General features: G+C 36.9%; 3 protein-coding genes across 10 annotated transcripts in view; 2 read left to right on the top strand and 1 right to left on the bottom strand.

Annotated features, from left to right (window-relative positions):
• The window catches only part of LOC107723432 (sodium/potassium-transporting ATPase subunit alpha-3-like), a 39,985-nt gene extending 33,942 nt beyond the window's left edge, over nucleotides 1-6,043 (top strand). For all 3 annotated transcript variants that reach the window (XM_016532036.1, XM_016532034.1, XM_016532035.1), the window contains exons 15-22: nucleotides 56-224; nucleotides 312-466; nucleotides 580-703; nucleotides 3,820-3,965; nucleotides 4,071-4,201; nucleotides 4,282-4,383; nucleotides 5,326-5,417; nucleotides 5,635-6,043. In XM_016532036.1, the coding sequence (XP_016387522.1) occupies nucleotides 56-224; nucleotides 312-466; nucleotides 580-703; nucleotides 3,820-3,965; nucleotides 4,071-4,201; nucleotides 4,282-4,383; nucleotides 5,326-5,417; nucleotides 5,635-5,663 (948 nt within the window). In that variant the 3' untranslated portion in view covers nucleotides 5,664-6,043. The remainder of the gene's footprint in view (nucleotides 1-55; nucleotides 225-311; nucleotides 467-579; nucleotides 704-3,819; nucleotides 3,966-4,070; nucleotides 4,202-4,281; nucleotides 4,384-5,325; nucleotides 5,418-5,634) is intronic.
• A 3,419-nt stretch (nucleotides 6,044-9,462) lies between these two features.
• LOC107723433 (Rab acceptor 1 (prenylated)) lies at nucleotides 9,463-12,885 on the bottom strand. Of its 4 annotated transcripts, none has more exons than XM_016532041.1 (6): nucleotides 12,779-12,885; nucleotides 12,161-12,451; nucleotides 11,647-11,859; nucleotides 10,367-10,464; nucleotides 10,132-10,233; nucleotides 9,463-10,042 (listed from the first exon to the last, which is right to left on the bottom strand). In XM_016532041.1, exons 2-6 carry the CDS (start codon nucleotides 12,229-12,231, stop codon nucleotides 9,954-9,956), a joined length of 573 nt encoding a protein of 190 aa, XP_016387527.1. In that variant the 5' UTR covers nucleotides 12,232-12,451; nucleotides 12,779-12,885; the 3' UTR covers nucleotides 9,463-9,953. The 4 variants fall into 4 exon arrangements, with proteins under 4 accessions (XP_016387527.1, XP_016387528.1, XP_016387526.1 ...); XM_016532042.1 differs by having other exon boundaries at nucleotides 12,161-12,270; XM_016532040.1 differs by having other exon boundaries at nucleotides 12,161-12,263.
• A 1,388-nt stretch (nucleotides 12,886-14,273) lies between these two features.
• LOC107723479 (DNA-binding death effector domain-containing protein 2-like) overlaps nucleotides 14,274-18,966 on the top strand; it is a 15,334-nt gene continuing 10,641 nt past the window's right edge. Inside the window, exons 1-5 of one of the 3 annotated variants that reach the window (XM_016532118.1) lie at nucleotides 14,274-14,418; nucleotides 14,855-15,000; nucleotides 15,232-15,722; nucleotides 15,854-15,973; nucleotides 16,659-16,787. In XM_016532118.1, the coding sequence (XP_016387604.1) occupies nucleotides 15,257-15,722; nucleotides 15,854-15,973; nucleotides 16,659-16,787 (715 nt within the window). In that variant the 5' untranslated portion in view covers nucleotides 14,274-14,418; nucleotides 14,855-15,000; nucleotides 15,232-15,256. The other 2 variants (XM_016532120.1, XM_016532119.1) reach the window with 2 other exon arrangements.

Raw genomic sequence — 18,966 nt, 5'->3', positions numbered from 1 at the left:
TAATGTCCTGATTGTAGTTTTCTATACATGTCCTGTTTATTTTTCTGTCATTTAGGGAGCCATTGTGGCTGTAACAGGTGATGGTGTGAATGACTCTCCAGCCCTGAAGATGGCTGATATCGGTGTTGCCATGGGCATTGCAGGGTCTGATGTGTCTAAACAGGCTGCTGACATGATTCTGCTGGACGATAACTTTGCCTCCATTGTTACTGGAGTAGAAGAAGGTGAGTAAGACAAGAGAAGACTAGTGAATAGAAGGGCAGGACTGATGTTGTCAAACAAGAAATGTAAATCCATTTCTCCCCATTCAGGCCGACTTATCTTTGATAATTTGAAGAAGTCTATTGCATATACCCTGACCAGCAACATCCCTGAGATCACCCCCTTCCTGTTCTTCATTATCGTCAACATCCCTCTGCCCCTGGGCACCATCACCATCCTCTGCATCGACCTGGGAACTGACATGGTAAGCACTAAAATAAGGAAAGAACAATAGGAAAAAAAATGACCTACTCTCACACTATAATACACACTAATTTACCCATACACAGAAACTTAACTTTATCTCTACCTCCACAGGTACCTGCTATTTCCCTAGCTTATGAGGCTGCTGAGAGTGACATCATGAAGAGGCAGCCCAGGAACCCTCAGAGAGACAAACTTGTGAACGAGCGTCTCATCAGCATTGCTTATGGACAAATTGGTTAGTCACAAACAACTTTGAAACTGTTTGCTGTGCTATAAGTAAGAAATAATTGACGACGGGCCGTTGAATTATTAGAAAAATAATGCACACCTGAGGTGGTGATGTGGCCACGACGCGAAGCGGAGCATTATTTTTCTAATAATTCAATGGCCCGGAGTCAATTATCCCACTTATACTACGGTTACCACACCTCAAGACATTGATCAAGGCATTCGTCCGGTTTTTGTACTTAAAACGCTATTGTGAGTAGGATTAATTTCTTCCGCATCTCATCCAACGCCTCCGTTGCTAATTCCAAAACGTCATTTTAGACCTAGTAACGGAGGCTTGAGCAAGGGGCGTCGCTAATGGGGGGGAAAGGGTGACAGAGTGCATAGGGCCCAGAGGTCTGGGGGGCCCGCGATCTGCTCCCACCCCCCGAACGTTATTTTGCATTCGCGACCCATTCCCCCAGGGCTCTACATTGCGACCATTTTAGTCGCATTTGTGACTGAAAACTACTATGTGGTGTGAATATTAAAAAAAATAAATAAATAAATAAAATTTAGACGCACCAGTACGACTGACCCAATCAGCATATTTTGCGCCCAAGAGAGATTCAAAGGTTTTTACAACATGTATTTACATGTTCTCTGTAGTGCAAATGAATGATTTATTTTGATTGGTAAATTCTTATTCTGCTTGTTCTTATTTGATTGTTTGAATCAAAAGAAATAAATTTAAAAAAAGCTAAAACATCGTTTTTTTTTATTTGACATAAAATGTGATTTTGAGGGGGCCCTATAGCAAATTTAGTGCACAGGGTCCAGAATTCCTAGCGACGGCCCTGGCTTGAGCCATTGACAGCAGACTAATGCAGATGTTAATGAAGTTATTAGACAGAGAGAGAGAGAGTGTATATTACCTCTCTGAGTCTGTGTCTCTCAAAATTGTTCGGCAGCAGCATCTCTACTAACAGTGAAACTTTAATTCCATTTTCTTTACGAACAGCGCCATTGTTTCCTCGCTTGTGAGAAATATCATGTAGCTTTTAAAATAAAATCGACAGAGTAGCGATAAAAACGTTAGCGCGTGTATGTTTCTGTACTGTAAGTTACGTATGTGCGTCTGTGCGGGAGAGATAGAGTATGTGCTTTACCTACATAATAAAACGTAATTATGTGGCAAAACATGGAAATTATCTGTCGTTTTTTATCATATTGCTTACTATATTTATTTGTTTGGCCAGTGTTGTTGTGGGTTTTGGTTATTGTGCTGTTGTAAGACCTTTGAAATAACAGAAATCATTTGGCGAAGTGATATGGACATGTAATGCGGTCCAGAGCTGCCTGGAACTACGTTCGCTGTGCGTTTCCCTGAAAATAACTGCACACCTTAGAACGTTCGTCAGCCAATCAGATTCAAGCATTCAACGGCCCCATAGTATAAGCTGAGTATAAACTACTAAAATTAGGGTTTCCATGGTCATGAAAAACGTGGAAATAAAAATTGTAAATTGTGAGTTCTAGGCCCGGAAAAGTCATGGTAATAAACACAATTATGGGGGGGAAAATCATCTATTTATTATCCAGTTATCATAACAGGAAAAGATAGAGAAGAATCATTTTAAAAGAAATTAATAATTATAAAATAGAGGAACTGTTTTATATTTGAATGTATTTTAAAACGTAATTTATTCTTGCTATAACAAAGCACAATTTTCAGCAGCCATTACTCCAGTCCTCAGTCTTCTGTGTTACATGATCATTCTAATATGCTAATTTGCTGCTCAAAAATTATTTGTTATTATTATGAATGTTGAAAACAGTTGTGATGCTTTTCTTTTTGTGTGAAAAATATTTTGTGGTTTTCAGGATTCCTTGAGTAGAAAAAGTTCAAGAGAACATGAATTATTTGAAATAGAAATATTTTGTAACATTTCAAAAGTCGAAAAGTAAAATGATTGAAAATGTAGCGTGAGAGCTATAGAGAGCAGACGGCCCCTTATGCTTTCGATTCCCTCTCACAGTACTTTGATGTCGTTCAACGATCGGTCTGCGCAGCGCTGCTTCAAGTTGAACACACCTAATATGTACTCGTATTTGCATCGCTTTGACCGTTCACTGTAGATCCCACCTTCTCACACGCCATGATTGGTCCATTATGTACAATGCCTGCATGTTATTGGTCAAACTACTTTTCGATCATTACCTTCAGCAAGTATGAAAACAGGAAAACAAAGCCAAAACCTGGATATTTTATGCAATATAGAAATCCTGGCCAGGACGTGTCAGAGAAAAAGGGGATGTATGTTCACCTTATTAATGTCACTTTTGATCAGTAAAAGTATTATTTCTTTTTTTTTGATCTTTGATCCCAAACTTTTGAACAGTAACGTATACGTATATACGTATATCATTCAGATGTTGAAATTTTGAACATTAAACATAAAGCATTAAATATTTGAACAGATCTTACTTATGTACAGATTTACTCATAGTACCACAAATAAAACTAGAGAACATTATGAACTTGTCTAAAAACAATAAAGAAACAGCGTTTAACTATTATATGTGACCCTGGACCACAAAACCAATCATAAGGGTAAATTTTTCGAAATTGAGATTTATACATCATCTGAAAGCTGAATAAATAAGCTTTGCATTGATGTATGGTTTGTTAGGATAGGACAATATTTGGCCGAGATAAAAATATTTGAAAATCTGGAATCTGAGGGCGCAAAAACATCAAAATATTGAGAAAATCGCCTTTAAAGTTGTCCAAATGAAGTTCTTAGCAATGCATATTACTAATCAAAAATTAAGTTTTAATATATTTACAGTAGGAAATTATATCTTCATGGAACATGATCTTTACTTAATATCCTAATGATTTTTGGCATAAAAGAGAAATCAATAATTTTGACCCATGCAATGTATTTTTGGCAATTGCTACAAATACAAATTTCCCAGCGACTGAAGACTGGTTTTGTGGTCCAGGGTCACATATCGTTTTGTAAATTGAAAAAAAAAAAAACTACATTAAGAAATGTTATTTTATAAAACGGTCATAAATATTAAAATTGTGCAGGCATCTGCGGGAAAAAAAATGTAAGCATGTGTTTGTGTGTGTAGGTATGATCCAGGCATTGGGTGGTTTCTTCAGCTATTTTGTGATTTTGGCTGAGAATGGCTTCCTGCCTTCACTGCTCGTGGGTATCAGACTCAACTGGGATGACCGTTCAATGAATGACCTGGAGGACAGTTACGGACAGCAGTGGGTGAGTGTTTTAATGAGTTGTGAAGGTGATTAGATGTCATGCATGTCTCTAAGGTTCAAAGACGTTTCCCTGCATGTTGTAAAATGGTGTGTTCATGTTCCCCAGACATACGAGCAGAGGAAGATTGTCGAGTTCACATGCCACACAGCTTTCTTTGTCAGTATTGTGGTTGTACAATGGGCTGATGTCATCGTCTGCAAGACCAGACGCAATTCAGTATTCCAGCAGGGCATGAAGTGAGTTCAGGAAGTGTGTGTACATTTATGTGTTTGAATTCACAAGAACATTTGATCTAACTGTGTTTGTCCTTTTACAGGAATAAGATTCTGATCTTTGGGCTGTTTGAAGAAACAGCTCTCGCTGCATTCCTCTCATACTGCCCGGGCATGGATGTGGCCCTCAGGATGTACCCGCTCAAGTGAGTTTAACACACACATACGTGCACAAATGCATACATGAAAATGGATTTTCCAGTTACAAGCACTCATCCAATTCCACTTCTGGGGTCAGTAAGGTTTTTCTGTTAGTTTTTTAACCCCTTAAGTGCCACCGGCCCACAGGTGGGCCCAATGGCGCTCTTTTTTTGTTGTTGTCTTTTTTCTCTCTCACATGTTTTAGTAATCATCATAAATTATATATCATTTCAAACCTCAGAATTCATTCTGTGAAAACCATTTTTAAATCGGACATTGATTTACCATGGAAATGGTACTTTAAAATCTTTTAGCGGTTTTTGTAAAATATTTACTTTATATAAATAAATAAAAATTGGTACAATGCATTTTCTTTACAGTAAATTTAAACTTCTATAACTTTTTGATACTTTAATATTTTGAAATGATTCCACTTCTGCAGTAATCTGCAGATTGTCTTCTTAAAAAGGAGTCCAACCTTAGGTCTGTATTCCAAGGTTTTCATGAATTATAATAATTTAAGTTTGGATAGTGCACTTTCACGTCTATGTTCAAAAATGGGGGGTGGCACTTAAGGGGTTAAATAAATTAATCATTTTAATCAGCAAGGAAGATCAAAAATGACAGTAAAGATAAAAAGTATAATCATTTATATAGGAATTCATGCTCCTCATGTTTCTTGAATATGGGGTCTAAAAATGCATAAATGCATTGAAAATCTAACTGAAATTGATTCAGATTTCATGATTCATTTTATTAGTAAACAAGCAATTTAAATATTAGGTCAGTAATAAATACATTTGAAATGTACATATAGCACATGATCTAAAGTTACGCTATAGACACAAATGTTAATGTTTCATAATCTGTTACATGAAGTTTATTATACTCGATAGTATTCTGCAATTTAAAACGGTCTCTCTTCTCATTGTCTCTCTCATCTCCAGGCCGAGCTGGTGGTTCTGTGCGTTCCCATACAGTTTCTTAATCTTTGTTTATGATGAGGTCCGAAAGCTGCTCCTGCGCCGGAACCCCGGTGGTACGTGTTCCTTCATACTGTCCCAAAGACACATGCACAAAATTACACACTTCTCATCAGTATATCTTGCATAAAGCCCCCGAATTGGATCATTAAATGTCTTTGTTTGTATCAGGGATACAATAAAACACTGTTCAATTAAGATTTAAATGAAAACTCACCAGATGTGCAGCATTTCTCAAAGTGATTACTGCTTTTTTTCTGTCTTTTTTTGTAGGATGGGTGGAAAAGGAGACATATTATTGATCAACAAATCTTCTTTACTCACATTCCTAGATCTTCCATTTTGTTCTACTACTTCTATTCCAACTAAGACGCACAACCATCCTCTCCCGCCCTCCTTTTAAAGAGACAGCAGCTTTAAGCCAATAGCACGTCTCTCCCTAAAGAGGAAATCACAAAGCACCTTCCACACTCTCAAATGTCCACATCATGCCCCCCAATTCCTATAATAATCTTTGCATGTATTTTCACACGGCTGTGTACATAAAGTCTACTATATATCTAAAACTGGCAGCTGCATAATCAATTACGTAGATTCGAAAGGAGCTTTTGATGCTAAAAAGGGAGTATGTACACTCGCCTATTAAAAAAGGCCGTCCCTTCACCTATCCTTTACATCCCTGCCTTTTCCCTCATCTCAAATGTCCACATCATGCCCCCCAATTCCTATAATAATCTTTGCATGTATTTTCACACGGCTGTGTACATAAAGTCTACTATATATCTAAAACTGGCAGCTGCATAATCAATTACGTAGATTCGAAAGGAGCTTTTGATGCTAAAAAGGGAGTATGTACGCTCGCCTATTAAAAAAGGCCGTCCCTTCACCTATCCTTTACATCCCTGCCTTTTCCCTCAACCTATCCTCCATTCACACACGGATACACAGATCACACAAAACCTGTTGTTGGATCCCAATGCACACACTAAACTCTGTTTAACATAGGAACTTTGACTTATTTCACTCCTGTTTTGTTAATAATTGTGCTTGTTAGGTGATTTGTGTTCTTTAATCACTAATGGAGGTGGTTTTGGTGGCTTTGTTGTTTATATTTTTTATTTTCTACTTAAGTTTGATTGACATTGGAATCCTCTCTCACTCTCACTGACGTTCTTTCTCTGTCTTTGTGTGCTTGTTTGACCGCTACAATAACCCCAAATGTTTCAATACACTCTCTGTCTCTGTGTTTTAGGGAAAATATAAACAATACCACATCTGATTAAACGAATAAAGACATATCTTGGAAGATAGAAACACTGAAAAACAGTATAAAATTATTCTCTTGCATGTTTGAACCCACTTGACTGAAACAAGTCGTCAGTTTCCTGACAGGTTTTGCACAGAAAACTAGTATGATGTTGAACAGCATCTCTGGAATAAAATCAACTGCCATTGTGAACCGAAACACACAAGGTTTTGTTGTTCCCCCCCTTTATGGCACTTAAATTTGCTGTTTTTGTACATTAGCTGTTGAAGGTATATTTCAACTTTTATCTGTCATATCAACAAACAATTTGTTCTCCTAAAATCTGATTCGAGAAACAAACTTTATCATCTAAATCATTTCTGGACCAACCAATTGAGCCTGGTGTGTGCAGGTTCCACCGCTGGTTTATCAGGAGATGCGATCGGTATGAAGCAGTGTCAGGTGTGTGTGTGTGCATGCGCGCGCATGAGTGGAGGGACAGTGTGCTGTTGCAGTCAGCCATTGGCTGTTCATCTGACAGATGTGTGAATATTGAGACTAAAGACAGAAGGACAAAACTACTGGTAGAAACATGAATCTGAAAGGTCAAATCCAATAAAACATCTAGTGCATTTAATACTACCAACAAGTGATGTCTGACTCTTCATTTCCCTTTTTCATCTCTAACTGGATCACCGTTAAATCACTGTTAAGTGCTGTTAATGTAAATTAAAAATTCATTTTCTGTCATTTAAATAAAGCTGAGATCAAATATATATGAAAAACTGCTAAAAGTACTGAAATAAGTTAAAGTACTAAAATTACTCAAACAAAAACTGAAATAAAAATGAATTGAAGCTAAACTGAATTTTTTTTTTAAATGACAAAAGCACATAAAATCATTAAAACAAACTAAAATGAAAATGAAAACTATTTCAAAATATTTAGAAATACTATCTTAATACTAAACCAACACTGATGCAGATAAGAATAGTGAATTTTTGACGTCACTGTTCTCAGCTGGTTTTAAAACAGATTTTACAATGTTGTAATGTTATATTTCTTTCCAATGTCATTTTCTTTTACCTTGAGTAGCTGTGTTCATGGTCTTTGATAATGAGGACATGTAATGCAACCTTTATAAATCAGCATCTCCTGGACTACCAAGTGTATACCAACAGACCAGTAATTCTGCACCAAAAAAGTCAACAACATAACAATTGGGGAAATGTTTTCTACATTTTAAAGGTGGCTAAACCTATTTATTTTGCCATCCTGAGACCTCAAGGTCATTTTAATAGCTCACAAAATAAGTATTAGGCCAATAGTTTGTCTTTTCCTAGTTTTATGAGAATTGATAGCAAATAAAAATTTAAGGTATAAACCATTTCATATAGTGCATTCCTGTTTATTTTACTGTATTTTTATATATTAAATTCTATTTTTTTTTTTATAAGTCATCCAGTTGTCCTTTGTGACAACTTAAAAAGCTTGAATAATATCGGCTTACTCTGTACTGATTAAATCAGAGGAAAATTCTAAATTATATAAAATAATTTTATACAAAATAAAGGTTAAATTAAAATCAAGTTACACATACATCACTGGGGTCCCTCTGGCATCCCAAACGTTAAAATTATCCCTTTAAACAATAACCACAATTACATCTACTTCTCTTAACAATGGCAAACAAGACTGTGTTTGCAGAGAGTGACTGTAATATGCTGACCACAGCATTCATCATACATTGACATCACTGCAAACTACTGACTTGCAAAACTGGGCTGCCACACACACACACACACACACACACACATCCCTAATGTCCCTTGGGAAAATGCTATGGGCTCACTGCAGTGCTCCTCTTTCTCCCTCCCTCCTTACTTCATTGCTGTAATGGAATATCGATCGGCTGCTCTTGCCGCAGTTTAAAAGGAAAGGGCCCACTCAAGGTCATCACTATGGCAACTTAAAAATGAGATGGACTGTCACTGGTCTGATGTCATGACAGGTCACATAAGTCAAATTTGTGTGATAAGACAAAAAAAAAGAGAAGATGAAAAAAGGCAGTAAGTCTAGATATTTTTCTATGAGCAGTCATTAAATAAACATTAGACTTAAAGGTATTGTACAGACTGAGCATTTTATTGCACTTCCCATTCATTGATACAACAGAAGCAAGTTGTAAATAAAAGACAATAAACAAACATTTCCATTAAATGAGAGAACATATATTTATATATATACAGTACTGTGTAAAAGTCTTAGGCCATTAGTATTTTCACCAACAAAAAAATGAATTGCTGTAGAAATAACTGGCTTAAAATCTTTTGTTGTTGTTGTTGTTGTTGGTGAAAATACTAATGGCCTAAGACTTTTTCACAGTAGTGTATAAAAAAACTTCCACTGGGAATATTGGCATCAGAAACTGGTTACACTGAATAGCAATAATACATTTTTTTCTTTGCTGACATACTGTTATTAAATCATGCATGCGTTAGCTGTCCTAACAAGACTGATATAACAACATATGAGCTAAATATACAAATGATTTTGTAATGATTGGTACCCTATAAATCACACAAACTGTCAAGACGGTACATTCTTGCTGTCGGAGTTTTTTTCCTCGCTATTTTGGATGATCCAGCATAACATTTTGATCAAAAGCTATTACTCATATTTGTCCTTTAGTGTGAGAGGATCCTTTAAAAGCATAGTTAACCCCAAAATCCTGTGATTTACTTGCCCTCACGTAATTCCAAGCTTGTATGACATTCTTTCTTCTTCTGTGGACCATAAAAGAAGAAATTCTGAAAAATGTCTCAAGTGTTTTTTTGTCCATACATTCAAAGTCAATGGGTTCGAATGTTGTTTTGAACCCAGTTTTCCATTCATTGTGGACAAAAAAAAAAAAAGTCTAAGCATTCTTCAAAATCAATTGATTTGAGTTCCACAGAGCAACAAAGAAGTCATACAAGTTGGGAATTTTCAGTTTTGGCTGACTTACGCCTTTAAGGATAGTATAAATTGAAATCGTTTTTTCAACTAAATTGGATTTTTTGCTTTGGGTCACAGTCAATTTAGTTTGTGCTTTAAGGATGCTATAGAAATAAATAATGCAACAAATGAACATAATATCCAATAGGTACCAGTAAAGGCATTTGAGGTCTTTCACTGTGCTTGATCTGTTTAGGGCCATGTCAGTTTAACAGTCTGTATTTCTTTGCTGGCCAATCTGTGAGCAAACTGATATTGCCAAATTAGTGCAAAAACAATATGCGGCAATATAAACGATGAGGCACGACAATTTAGGTTAACATGAGCCAAAAGGAAAAAGGTGAAAGGTTTAAACAGGTTCCATGAGCAGCTCATCTATGTCAGACGACTCCAGCTCATGAAATGCTGCATGAGACCCGATAACAGCTAGTGTAGCACCTAAATAAGAGAAAAAAAATCCAAGAGTTTCAGAAGAGCTGTTTGGGGAAAAACACAGAAGTACAATGAGATAAAGGTAAAAATCTTACCTAGTACCCAAAACACAGCAGTTCCTGCACCTGCGAGCCAGAACACAGGGAAGGAAACCCCTCCTGCTAAACCTAACTGGTGTCCCTGAGTCAACTCACGACCTGAGAGAAACAGAAGAGTGTGTTACACACATCACATCAACTATTCAGCCCTTAAACTTCAAGCAAACAAATCAAATGACGCAACTCATACGGCCTCATACATAACCACTAAAACAACATCTCACTCTCTTACCGAAAACAACCAGCTTCTTTTCCATTGTTTTCAAGTGAATTATATAGAAGGCACCAGCAAACACTCCCAAAGCAATCAAGAGCATCGGGGAACTGATGCTGGAGGAGAAAAGGAGAGAGAAAACAGTTAACTGGCATTTTAGTTGAACCTCCTGTGAATGTTTATTCTGTTAAATGCCTTCCAGATGGTTGCGTGAATGTGGACCTTCAGAGAAACTTAAACACACACACCCATGTTGTGTACATAAGAACAGAGGCTTGTTGAGCGTTTTTATTTCTACTACAGTGAGCCTTTTATGTCATTTGAAGAAGTTAAAGGGGTCCTATTATGCTCCTTTTACAAAGTCTTGATTTTGTTTTGGGGGTGTACTAGAACAGGCTCTCATACTAGGTTGTTCGAGAAACACATTATTTTTCACATATTTTACATTATTACAACACCTCTCACAGTTTATTAACAGAAAATAAACAAAGTGTCCAGAAAAAAGGGAATCAAGTGTCCAAACAGGGGATCTGGTGTCCTCGTCGTGCTGCGGGGTTCGTGAAGGGAAGGGCAGTGGTCAGGAAGGAAGGGTCCAGGTAAGGGGCGGAGTCCGGCGGCCGCACGCGCTCCCCTGTCCGGTCCGGGGCGCGGCGACTTCTATCAGCGGCTTCGTCCTTCTCTCTGCCCACGGCGTTTGAAGGGACTAGACGACCCAGCATCCTTGCCCGACGGCCGTGTAACTGGTGCGGTTCTCGTCCGGACTTTTGTTACCATTGCCATGCATTATACGACCGATAGACTGCAACGGTTGGACTTAAAAATCATCAAATGTGTTCTACTGAAGAAACAAAGTCACCTACATCTTGGATGCCCTGGGGGTAAGCAGATAAACATCAAATTTTCATTTTTGGGTGAACTATCCCTTTAAGTTCGTCTGCTTTGGGAAAGCTAGCGTATCTCCGACATAGTGATAACACTCGTTGCCTTCTCTAGTGCAGCTCAACCAGGTCTCATCCCATTCGTCGATATTTGTGATATCACAAATCCCGGAAAATATGCGTTGTAGTCCAAACGAAAGTTTTCTGTTAAATAAAATATCTCCTTTTGAAGTGGACATTGAGCTTTGTAAATTTACTGATCTTTTTTATGCTCAAACAGCAACATTACAGACTAACTAAAGTTGAAAAAGTGAAAAAAAGCATAATAGCACCCCTTTAAATAAAAATAACATCACATAGTTGAATAATAACTCATTTGCATTCAAAATTCTAGATGATTATTAGTAAGCAGTTCCTTACATGCAGTAGAGAATGAGTCCCAGAAAGATGAAGGCGTAGTTGCTGTGAAAGGTGTCCAGATTCCTCACCACACGCTGGCACAGCTCTCCAAAATTCCGAGGTTTGGAGAACTTACGTTGGTCCACGAAGCTGGCCCATGGACGGATGGACTTTCGCCTGCGGTCCACCCAATCCTTAATCACATTACCAGACAGACCTTTGGGCAGCCACAGCCTGATGTCCAAAACAGACAGGAAAACAGAATTAGCAGAGTAATAATGTTTATACATATAAAAAAATACAATATAATCATTTTAAAACATAACTGCATCATAATAACACAATTAAGGGTAATGACGACACATAAAACATCACATATGGCATTATTTTTTAATTTAGTGTAATTCAAAATAATGACAAACAATAGAAATGAAAGGAAATTAATAACTGTAGATTTATACGACTTAAACATTTTTTGGGCTCTTGAGCATTTACGGATTGTAGTATTTCTGGTGATTGACGGCACTTTACTCACCTCCCCAATACTCCTGCCCCAGGAAGCTGTTCTGCCTCACTGCTGAAGGGGTCACTTGCTTTTCCATCCATCTCAACGTGTCACTTACACACAACTGCTGACACTTTTCTCTTTTTCAATTTTTTATGAAACAATGAAGAAATTAAATAAACATTCTTTTTAATAGCTTTCATTATTCCAGCTACTTCGTTTAGAACACTTTCCATCAACTGTGCAGCAAGTTATAAATGTCTTAAATTACATTATGTGCGCTAATGGAAAATCGATGTCACTCATGGGTTGGTACAGAAACTGCATTCACAAAGAGAAAGAATCCGGAAGAACAAGTTTGTTAAGCTGCAGCATTACGTCAGATGTGTCCAAAACATATTAAGTTATGAAATATAAGAACATCTAACAACACGATCTTTTTGACGGGTTGGTATAAAAACACTCCACAAAGTTTGTTTATCAAATCTGTTATGGAAACTAAACGCTCTCTCTTAGATCATGTTGATTCCCCCACAGCTATGAAAATCTGATAAAAGTGAGCTTTGAGAAGCGACTGTAGAGTTAGATATTATGGCTAAAACGGCGCATTGAGAGGCAAATAAAACCTAAAACAAAAATCTTACTCACAGAACTTTCTGTAGATGTATTCCGTGTGTTGGTGTGCGGCGGATATGATGTGGTTAGCCAGCAGGAGCGGTGACGAACCGATCTTCTTCTGCAGTAGTTAATCATGAGCCGAAGTAACGACCGCCATCTAGTGCCAGGGACCAAACCAACAGGACACACGCGTATTTTTATTATGAATTATTATGAATTATTATTTTATCTAAAAGCCATGACGTCAATTTGTAGGCCAGTTAGGAAGGCTAATACATATGGGCCTTAGAATACAGTTTTTTAAATTTATTTATAAGTTAATTAAGATCTGTGGATAGAAGAGGACGTTTTGTTCTACAACATTACACACTGCCATACCTCATTTTACTAATTACTAAAATGCATGTTTCATGGACTACAACTACCACAAGAATGCTTGACAAATTGGACAATGGTATTTCTCATAAAGTAACTTGTTAGCAGCCTACGGTAGATAAGTAAGTAAATATACACTGCTGTTCAAAAGTTTGAGATCAGTAAGATTTTTTTTTTGTGTGTGTGTTTTAAAGAAGTCTCTTCTGCTCATCGTGGCTGCATTTATTTGACTCAAAATACAGGATATTAATAATAATATTGATAATAATATTGTAAAATATGATAACAATTTAAAATAATTGTTTTCTATTTTAATATACTTTAAAATATAATTTATTTCTGTGATGCAAAGCTGATTTTGTATCATCATTACTCCAGTCTTTAGTGTCACATGATCCTTCAGAAATCATTCTAATATGCTGATTTATTATCAATGTTGGAATCAGCTGTGCTGCTTAATATGTTTTTTGGAACCTCTGATACTTTTTTTTCAGGATTATTTGACGAATAACGTTAAAAAGAACAGCATTTATTTAAAATAGAAATCTTTCTAACAATATAAGTCTTTATTATCATTTATTTTATTATCAAGTCATTTTTATCAATTTAACACATCCTTGCTGAATAAAAGCATTAAAAAATCAGAAAAGAAAAGAATGAAAAACAATTACTGACCCCAAACTTTTCAACGGTTGTGTATATTGTTACAAAAGATTTCTTTCTTTTTTTATTTTAATAAGATTTTGAATAAATGCTGTTCTTTTTAACTCTTTATTCATCATGTGACACTGAAGACTGGAGTAATGATACTGAAAATTCAGCTTTGCATCACAGGAATAAATTATATTTTAAAGTATATCAAAATAGAAACCCATTATTTTAAATTGCCATAATAATTCACAATATTACTGTTTTTTCTGTATTTCTGATCAGATAAATGCAGCCATGATGAGCAGAAGAGACTTCTTTAAAACACATAATAAATCTGCTCCCAAACGGCAGTATATATATATATATATATAGTTGTGTTCTAATTTCTCTTCCCATTATGGCGACATTTGGCGGACGATATCACATAAACGTGACATGTGACTGGTTTGTCGACAAGGAGCCTCGATCTACAAATCATATGCGAGTGAATTTCCTCCAAATACACATGTAACGATCTGCGAATGTGCGGAGATCACAGATCAGTCAACAAAACTGGCTAACACTCGAGCGTTGTTTTTGTGGGTGGTGTTTGTAAGGGTTAGAACAAGAGTGTAAACACAATCCAGATCAACAGTTTGGTACAGGTAAGATGCTTGTTGAACCTCAGTTACTGACCTGAAATATGCGTGTTTTTATTCATACGGCAAAATATCAAAACAAATCGAATCAGATCTTGTTGTTTTAAAATATTTGTTGTCCGGGCGCTAATATACAAAGATGTTGATAACAAGTGGACTCTTGTGCTATGTGTAATCTGTAACATGTTTCTTTCCTTTTTTTTTAAATTTGTTTTTGTTTTTACATCGAGTGGTTTTGGTGCAGTGTGATGTCACGGCAGCTCAGAGAAAAATCTAGACTAGTACTAGAGGCGGAAGTCCGCTGCAGGAATGCCAGCTGACGCAGCAAACACGAACATTTGAACGTAGTCTTAACCCTCAACCATATAGTTCGTTCATATAATTGAACGGTGTTTTACAGTTAAACATTAATGCACGTCTTTGTTTTTTTCTGTTCCCTCAGCTCAAACGTGACGCTATATAAAGAGAACACGTGACCCTGCGCGACTGCAAGAGGAACGTTTGACAGCAGTTGGAAGAGCGGACGGACGGGTCACCACAGAAACGCTTTTCGGACCAAAATAACTGCGTTGTTTCCACTACGACCATGTAAATATCTTTCTATGTTGTTTTTATACCAATTGTAGACACAAAAACTGGATTTTAATGTTTTCTAGAACTATATTTTAACCTACAGTCGATCCTGATAGTTAGCTCGTTGGCTAACATGTACAGACTGAACCGCTCTGCACTGTGTTCTTTGTATTTTTTATATTTTATATATATAATTAACCAGTACCAAACTCACATTTGATGTGTATTCGTGTTCTTCTTTACCAGACACATTTGGACATTTGAAGGGACCATGGCTTCAGCGAAATGCACAAGATATTCCCTGTACTGGGAGGAGACTGAGTGCCTCAGCTACTATGAGATGCTGTCCCTCCATGAGATCTTTGAAATCGTGGGCTCCCAACTCACAGAGACTGATGTCGAGGTTTTGTCCTTTATCCTCGATGAAGCTTATCCTGGAAAACATCCCCTCGATCCAGAGGGATGGACTGATGAGTTACCTCCAGGGCTTGATGGGTCTTCACAGGGTAATTCTCCATGTCCTCGGCTTCTGAAAACATGGCGAAGAATACAGCCGCAGAATGAGCCTTGCCCCATCGCTGGTCGCCACAGACCCAAGAGTGGCGTTGAACTGCTGTTGGAGTTGGAGAGGCGAGGATACTTGAGCGAAGGAAACCTCAAACCTTTATTGCAGTTGCTGCGAATTCTGACACGACATGATGTCCTGCCTTTTGTCGCACAAAAGAAGAGAAGAACAGGTGAGCATCAGCTGTAAAATAACATTAGACAGTAATGGAAAGACATGATGCTTTTCCTCAAAATATTCCTCTGAGTTTTTCAATCAATAATGTTTATGGTCAGATACTGATGTGTCACCTGTTCTTGTTAGTGTCTCCAGAGCGAGAGAAGATAGAATACCAAGCAGTGGATACCAGCGGGGACACACAGTTCAGTTCAAACACAGATATACCATCCTTGGAAAACACACAAGACCACCAGTGGAGAGCAGGTGAGAAGAGATTTCCGCTAAAAGCTCAGCACATTAATTTATTAAATGTTTTTTTATTTTATGTTTTTGTTTGTTAAAAAGTTTTGTCTCAATATTTTTCCACACTTTTTGGAAATATTATATAATATCCACCTTATTTTGCAATGTGGAAGTGAGCTGTTTTCTGTGAATATACAGAACTTCTGATTCATTGGCCGCTATGAGTAAATAGTATTAATATTGCACTTCAGAAAAGGATATTTAATCATTTTCGTTTATGCACCAATGTAACAATGCATAGTAGTGCTGCTGTATAATTTCAATAAAACATTTAAATATATGAAAAATAACATGTGGAGACTTTTATCTTAGTGATGAAATAAATTGTTGAATCGAGTTTTGAATAAATTCACTGACACTTACAGTTTGAACTGATGAACAGAAATAAATTGAATTTACCATGCTGTTTTTGCTACTTACGTTGTAGTCTTGATGAAACTAGTCGCAAGGGTAGCCAGTTGACACCATTTGTAGGACATTAAGCATAAAGCATGTTGAAATTCACCTTATTGCTTAATTTTAAATATTTTTGTAAAATCATAATGAATACATTTTTAATGTTAATGTTTAATGTAATATTACATTGTTTAATGTAATATTTGCTCAGCCGTAGTTGTTGTGTATTAATTAATGTTTGCTATGTTAGGGACTGGCTCTTCCATGACAACAACCACCCCTGTCCGACAGAAGCGAGGTAGAGGTTACCACTGGAGCAGAAAATCTAGGGGCAAGCCTGAAATCCAGCCTCAACCAACACCCAACAAAGTGACCTGCGGTAAGGTCACTTTCTGTTGTCGTTGTTACACTTCTTCTGTTGTTTAGTCTCTCTTACTAGCATTTTTTTAATCATATGAATCTCTTTGCCTTTCCATTTCTCTCTCCTTTTGTTTGATTTGATCTATAAAACGCTCCCCAGCTGAGTGTACCTTAGCGCTCCATAGCCCTGGGCGATAAAACGGTATCGATATTTATCGACGGTACACCTTCTTCGATAACGATAGAAAAATGTTTTGATATAGCGCACGATATAGGCAGGTGCTATGAGTGATGTAGACAGCAGACACAAACACGAACACATGCAGAAATGAGTGCTGTGCCTGCCTGTGATGAGGAGATTGTGAATAAATAATGAATATTAGTCGAATTTAAAATAAACATTTGCATTTGAATGTTAGGACTGCGTCACGGAGCGTCATCAGTGGCGCGCGAGATGCGGTGATGATGTAAGTGACGTTGCATTTTAATGTTTTGTTAGTCTAGTCCACGAGATGCGCCGCTGCTGCATTATTCATTCAAAATATTAGAGAAATATAGAAGCTCAATGCGGAGAAGATCTTGATTTAGGTTAAAACCGAAACCAAGCTATTCACACAGAACGCATAATCAGCGCATTTTTTAGGCGGACAAATACGACTGCTGCACTCGCGTCGCACAAGAGATGTATAGAAAGCCATGCAAAGTTAAAACAGTTTAAACTTTTAGAAAACACGTCACGAATTTGTGGAAGTTTATTCCTTTTCACTGCGTCTCAAACGGTAAAACTCAACTGTTTAACTCTAGGGGAGTTGGAAAATGAGCCTATTTTCAAAAATAGTGGAGTGTTCCTTTAAGACCTATTTAATCTGCATATAAAACATTAGAAATTAGATATTTGTTTAATTTTTATTTTGTGTTTGATTGTTAAAACAAAAATATTTGTTTGTCTCAATAAATTGTTAATTTAAAAATAGTGGTTAAATTAAAAAAAAAATTCTATTGCTCTTTGTTTTAAAAAAGGTTATAAAAAATGTCAATAATTATCGATACCGAACGATATGAAACATTATATCGTTGATACATTTTTTTGCTATATCGCCCAGCCCTAGCGCTCCATTTCTTGACAGTTTATAAATAACCAATCACCCATTCATTAGTCCCTGAACCCCTAATGCTGTCAGAATGAAAGTGAAACTGTCACAAAAGAGGTCCATGTTAAACGTATGTCATCATTCATCCCTTTGTGAATTCCCTGCACTCTGCACTATTATCACTTTGAGTTTCATTCTGACTGGACTCAAAGGCTGCTCACACCAAAGCCTCTTTATGCTTTTGCTAGATGGGAGCTCAGCTGTCCTGCCATCAGGGCATTGCTAAAATCTCTTCAGAACAGAGCACATGAGACACACTGAGTGGCAATAATGGCACAGTAGGTAAGGAAATACCACGATAAAACTGTTTTCTCAAAATTTGCAAACAAATATTTGTCAAGAAAGAAGTGATTGTGTGAGGCATTTATTTTCTGTAAGGACTGTTTTTTCTGGGACATTCAGATCTCAAAATACCAGGGGCTGCAATTTATCTTATGCTTCAATTTGCAGTATAGCATTAAAAACCATCCAGGTTTTCCTGTATAATACTCTTATGGGAGCTGAATGTCTCATAATAACGTTTAATACAGATATTTGTGTCCATTGTGATTTTGCAGTAATTTATTAGGGTTGTATCACTATAATAGGTCGTTCTTTTCCCTATGTATCAGTGCAGATACATCTCTTATAATCATTTAAACTGCATGGTCTTACTTACTTTTTCAACCCTTTTTATCTTTGGGTTCACAGTGTATCTTTTGGGGTGCCTAAAAATATGATATATATTTATAGTAGGGCTGGGCGGTATATCGAGTTTGTACGATATATCAATATTTTCTTTATAAGCGATTCGATATGAGGCAATACCGTTTTTATTTATATACAGTAGTTTGATGCAAGTGCATCTGAAAATATAGCGGAGGACACAGACTGAGCTGCTGCGGAGAAGGTGCATAATCCAATTTGTTCTAAACATGTGACAAGCTTCATATTAAGGCCTTTAAAAACTCGTAAGACATAGTTTATAGTTTCGTTTGGCATATTAGTTTAAGCGGCTTGGCCCGTCATATGCTCTGACAGAAGGCTGCGTGTGCCGCTGACAGAGAC

This window comes from Sinocyclocheilus rhinocerous, unplaced genomic scaffold (assembly GCF_001515625.1).
Source record: "Sinocyclocheilus rhinocerous isolate Xijiao unplaced genomic scaffold, SAMN03320098_v1.1 scaffold241, whole genome shotgun sequence".
NCBI classification, from domain to species: domain Eukaryota; kingdom Metazoa; phylum Chordata; class Actinopteri; order Cypriniformes; family Cyprinidae; genus Sinocyclocheilus; species Sinocyclocheilus rhinocerous.
This window is presented reverse-complemented; position numbering and strand designations above follow the sequence as displayed.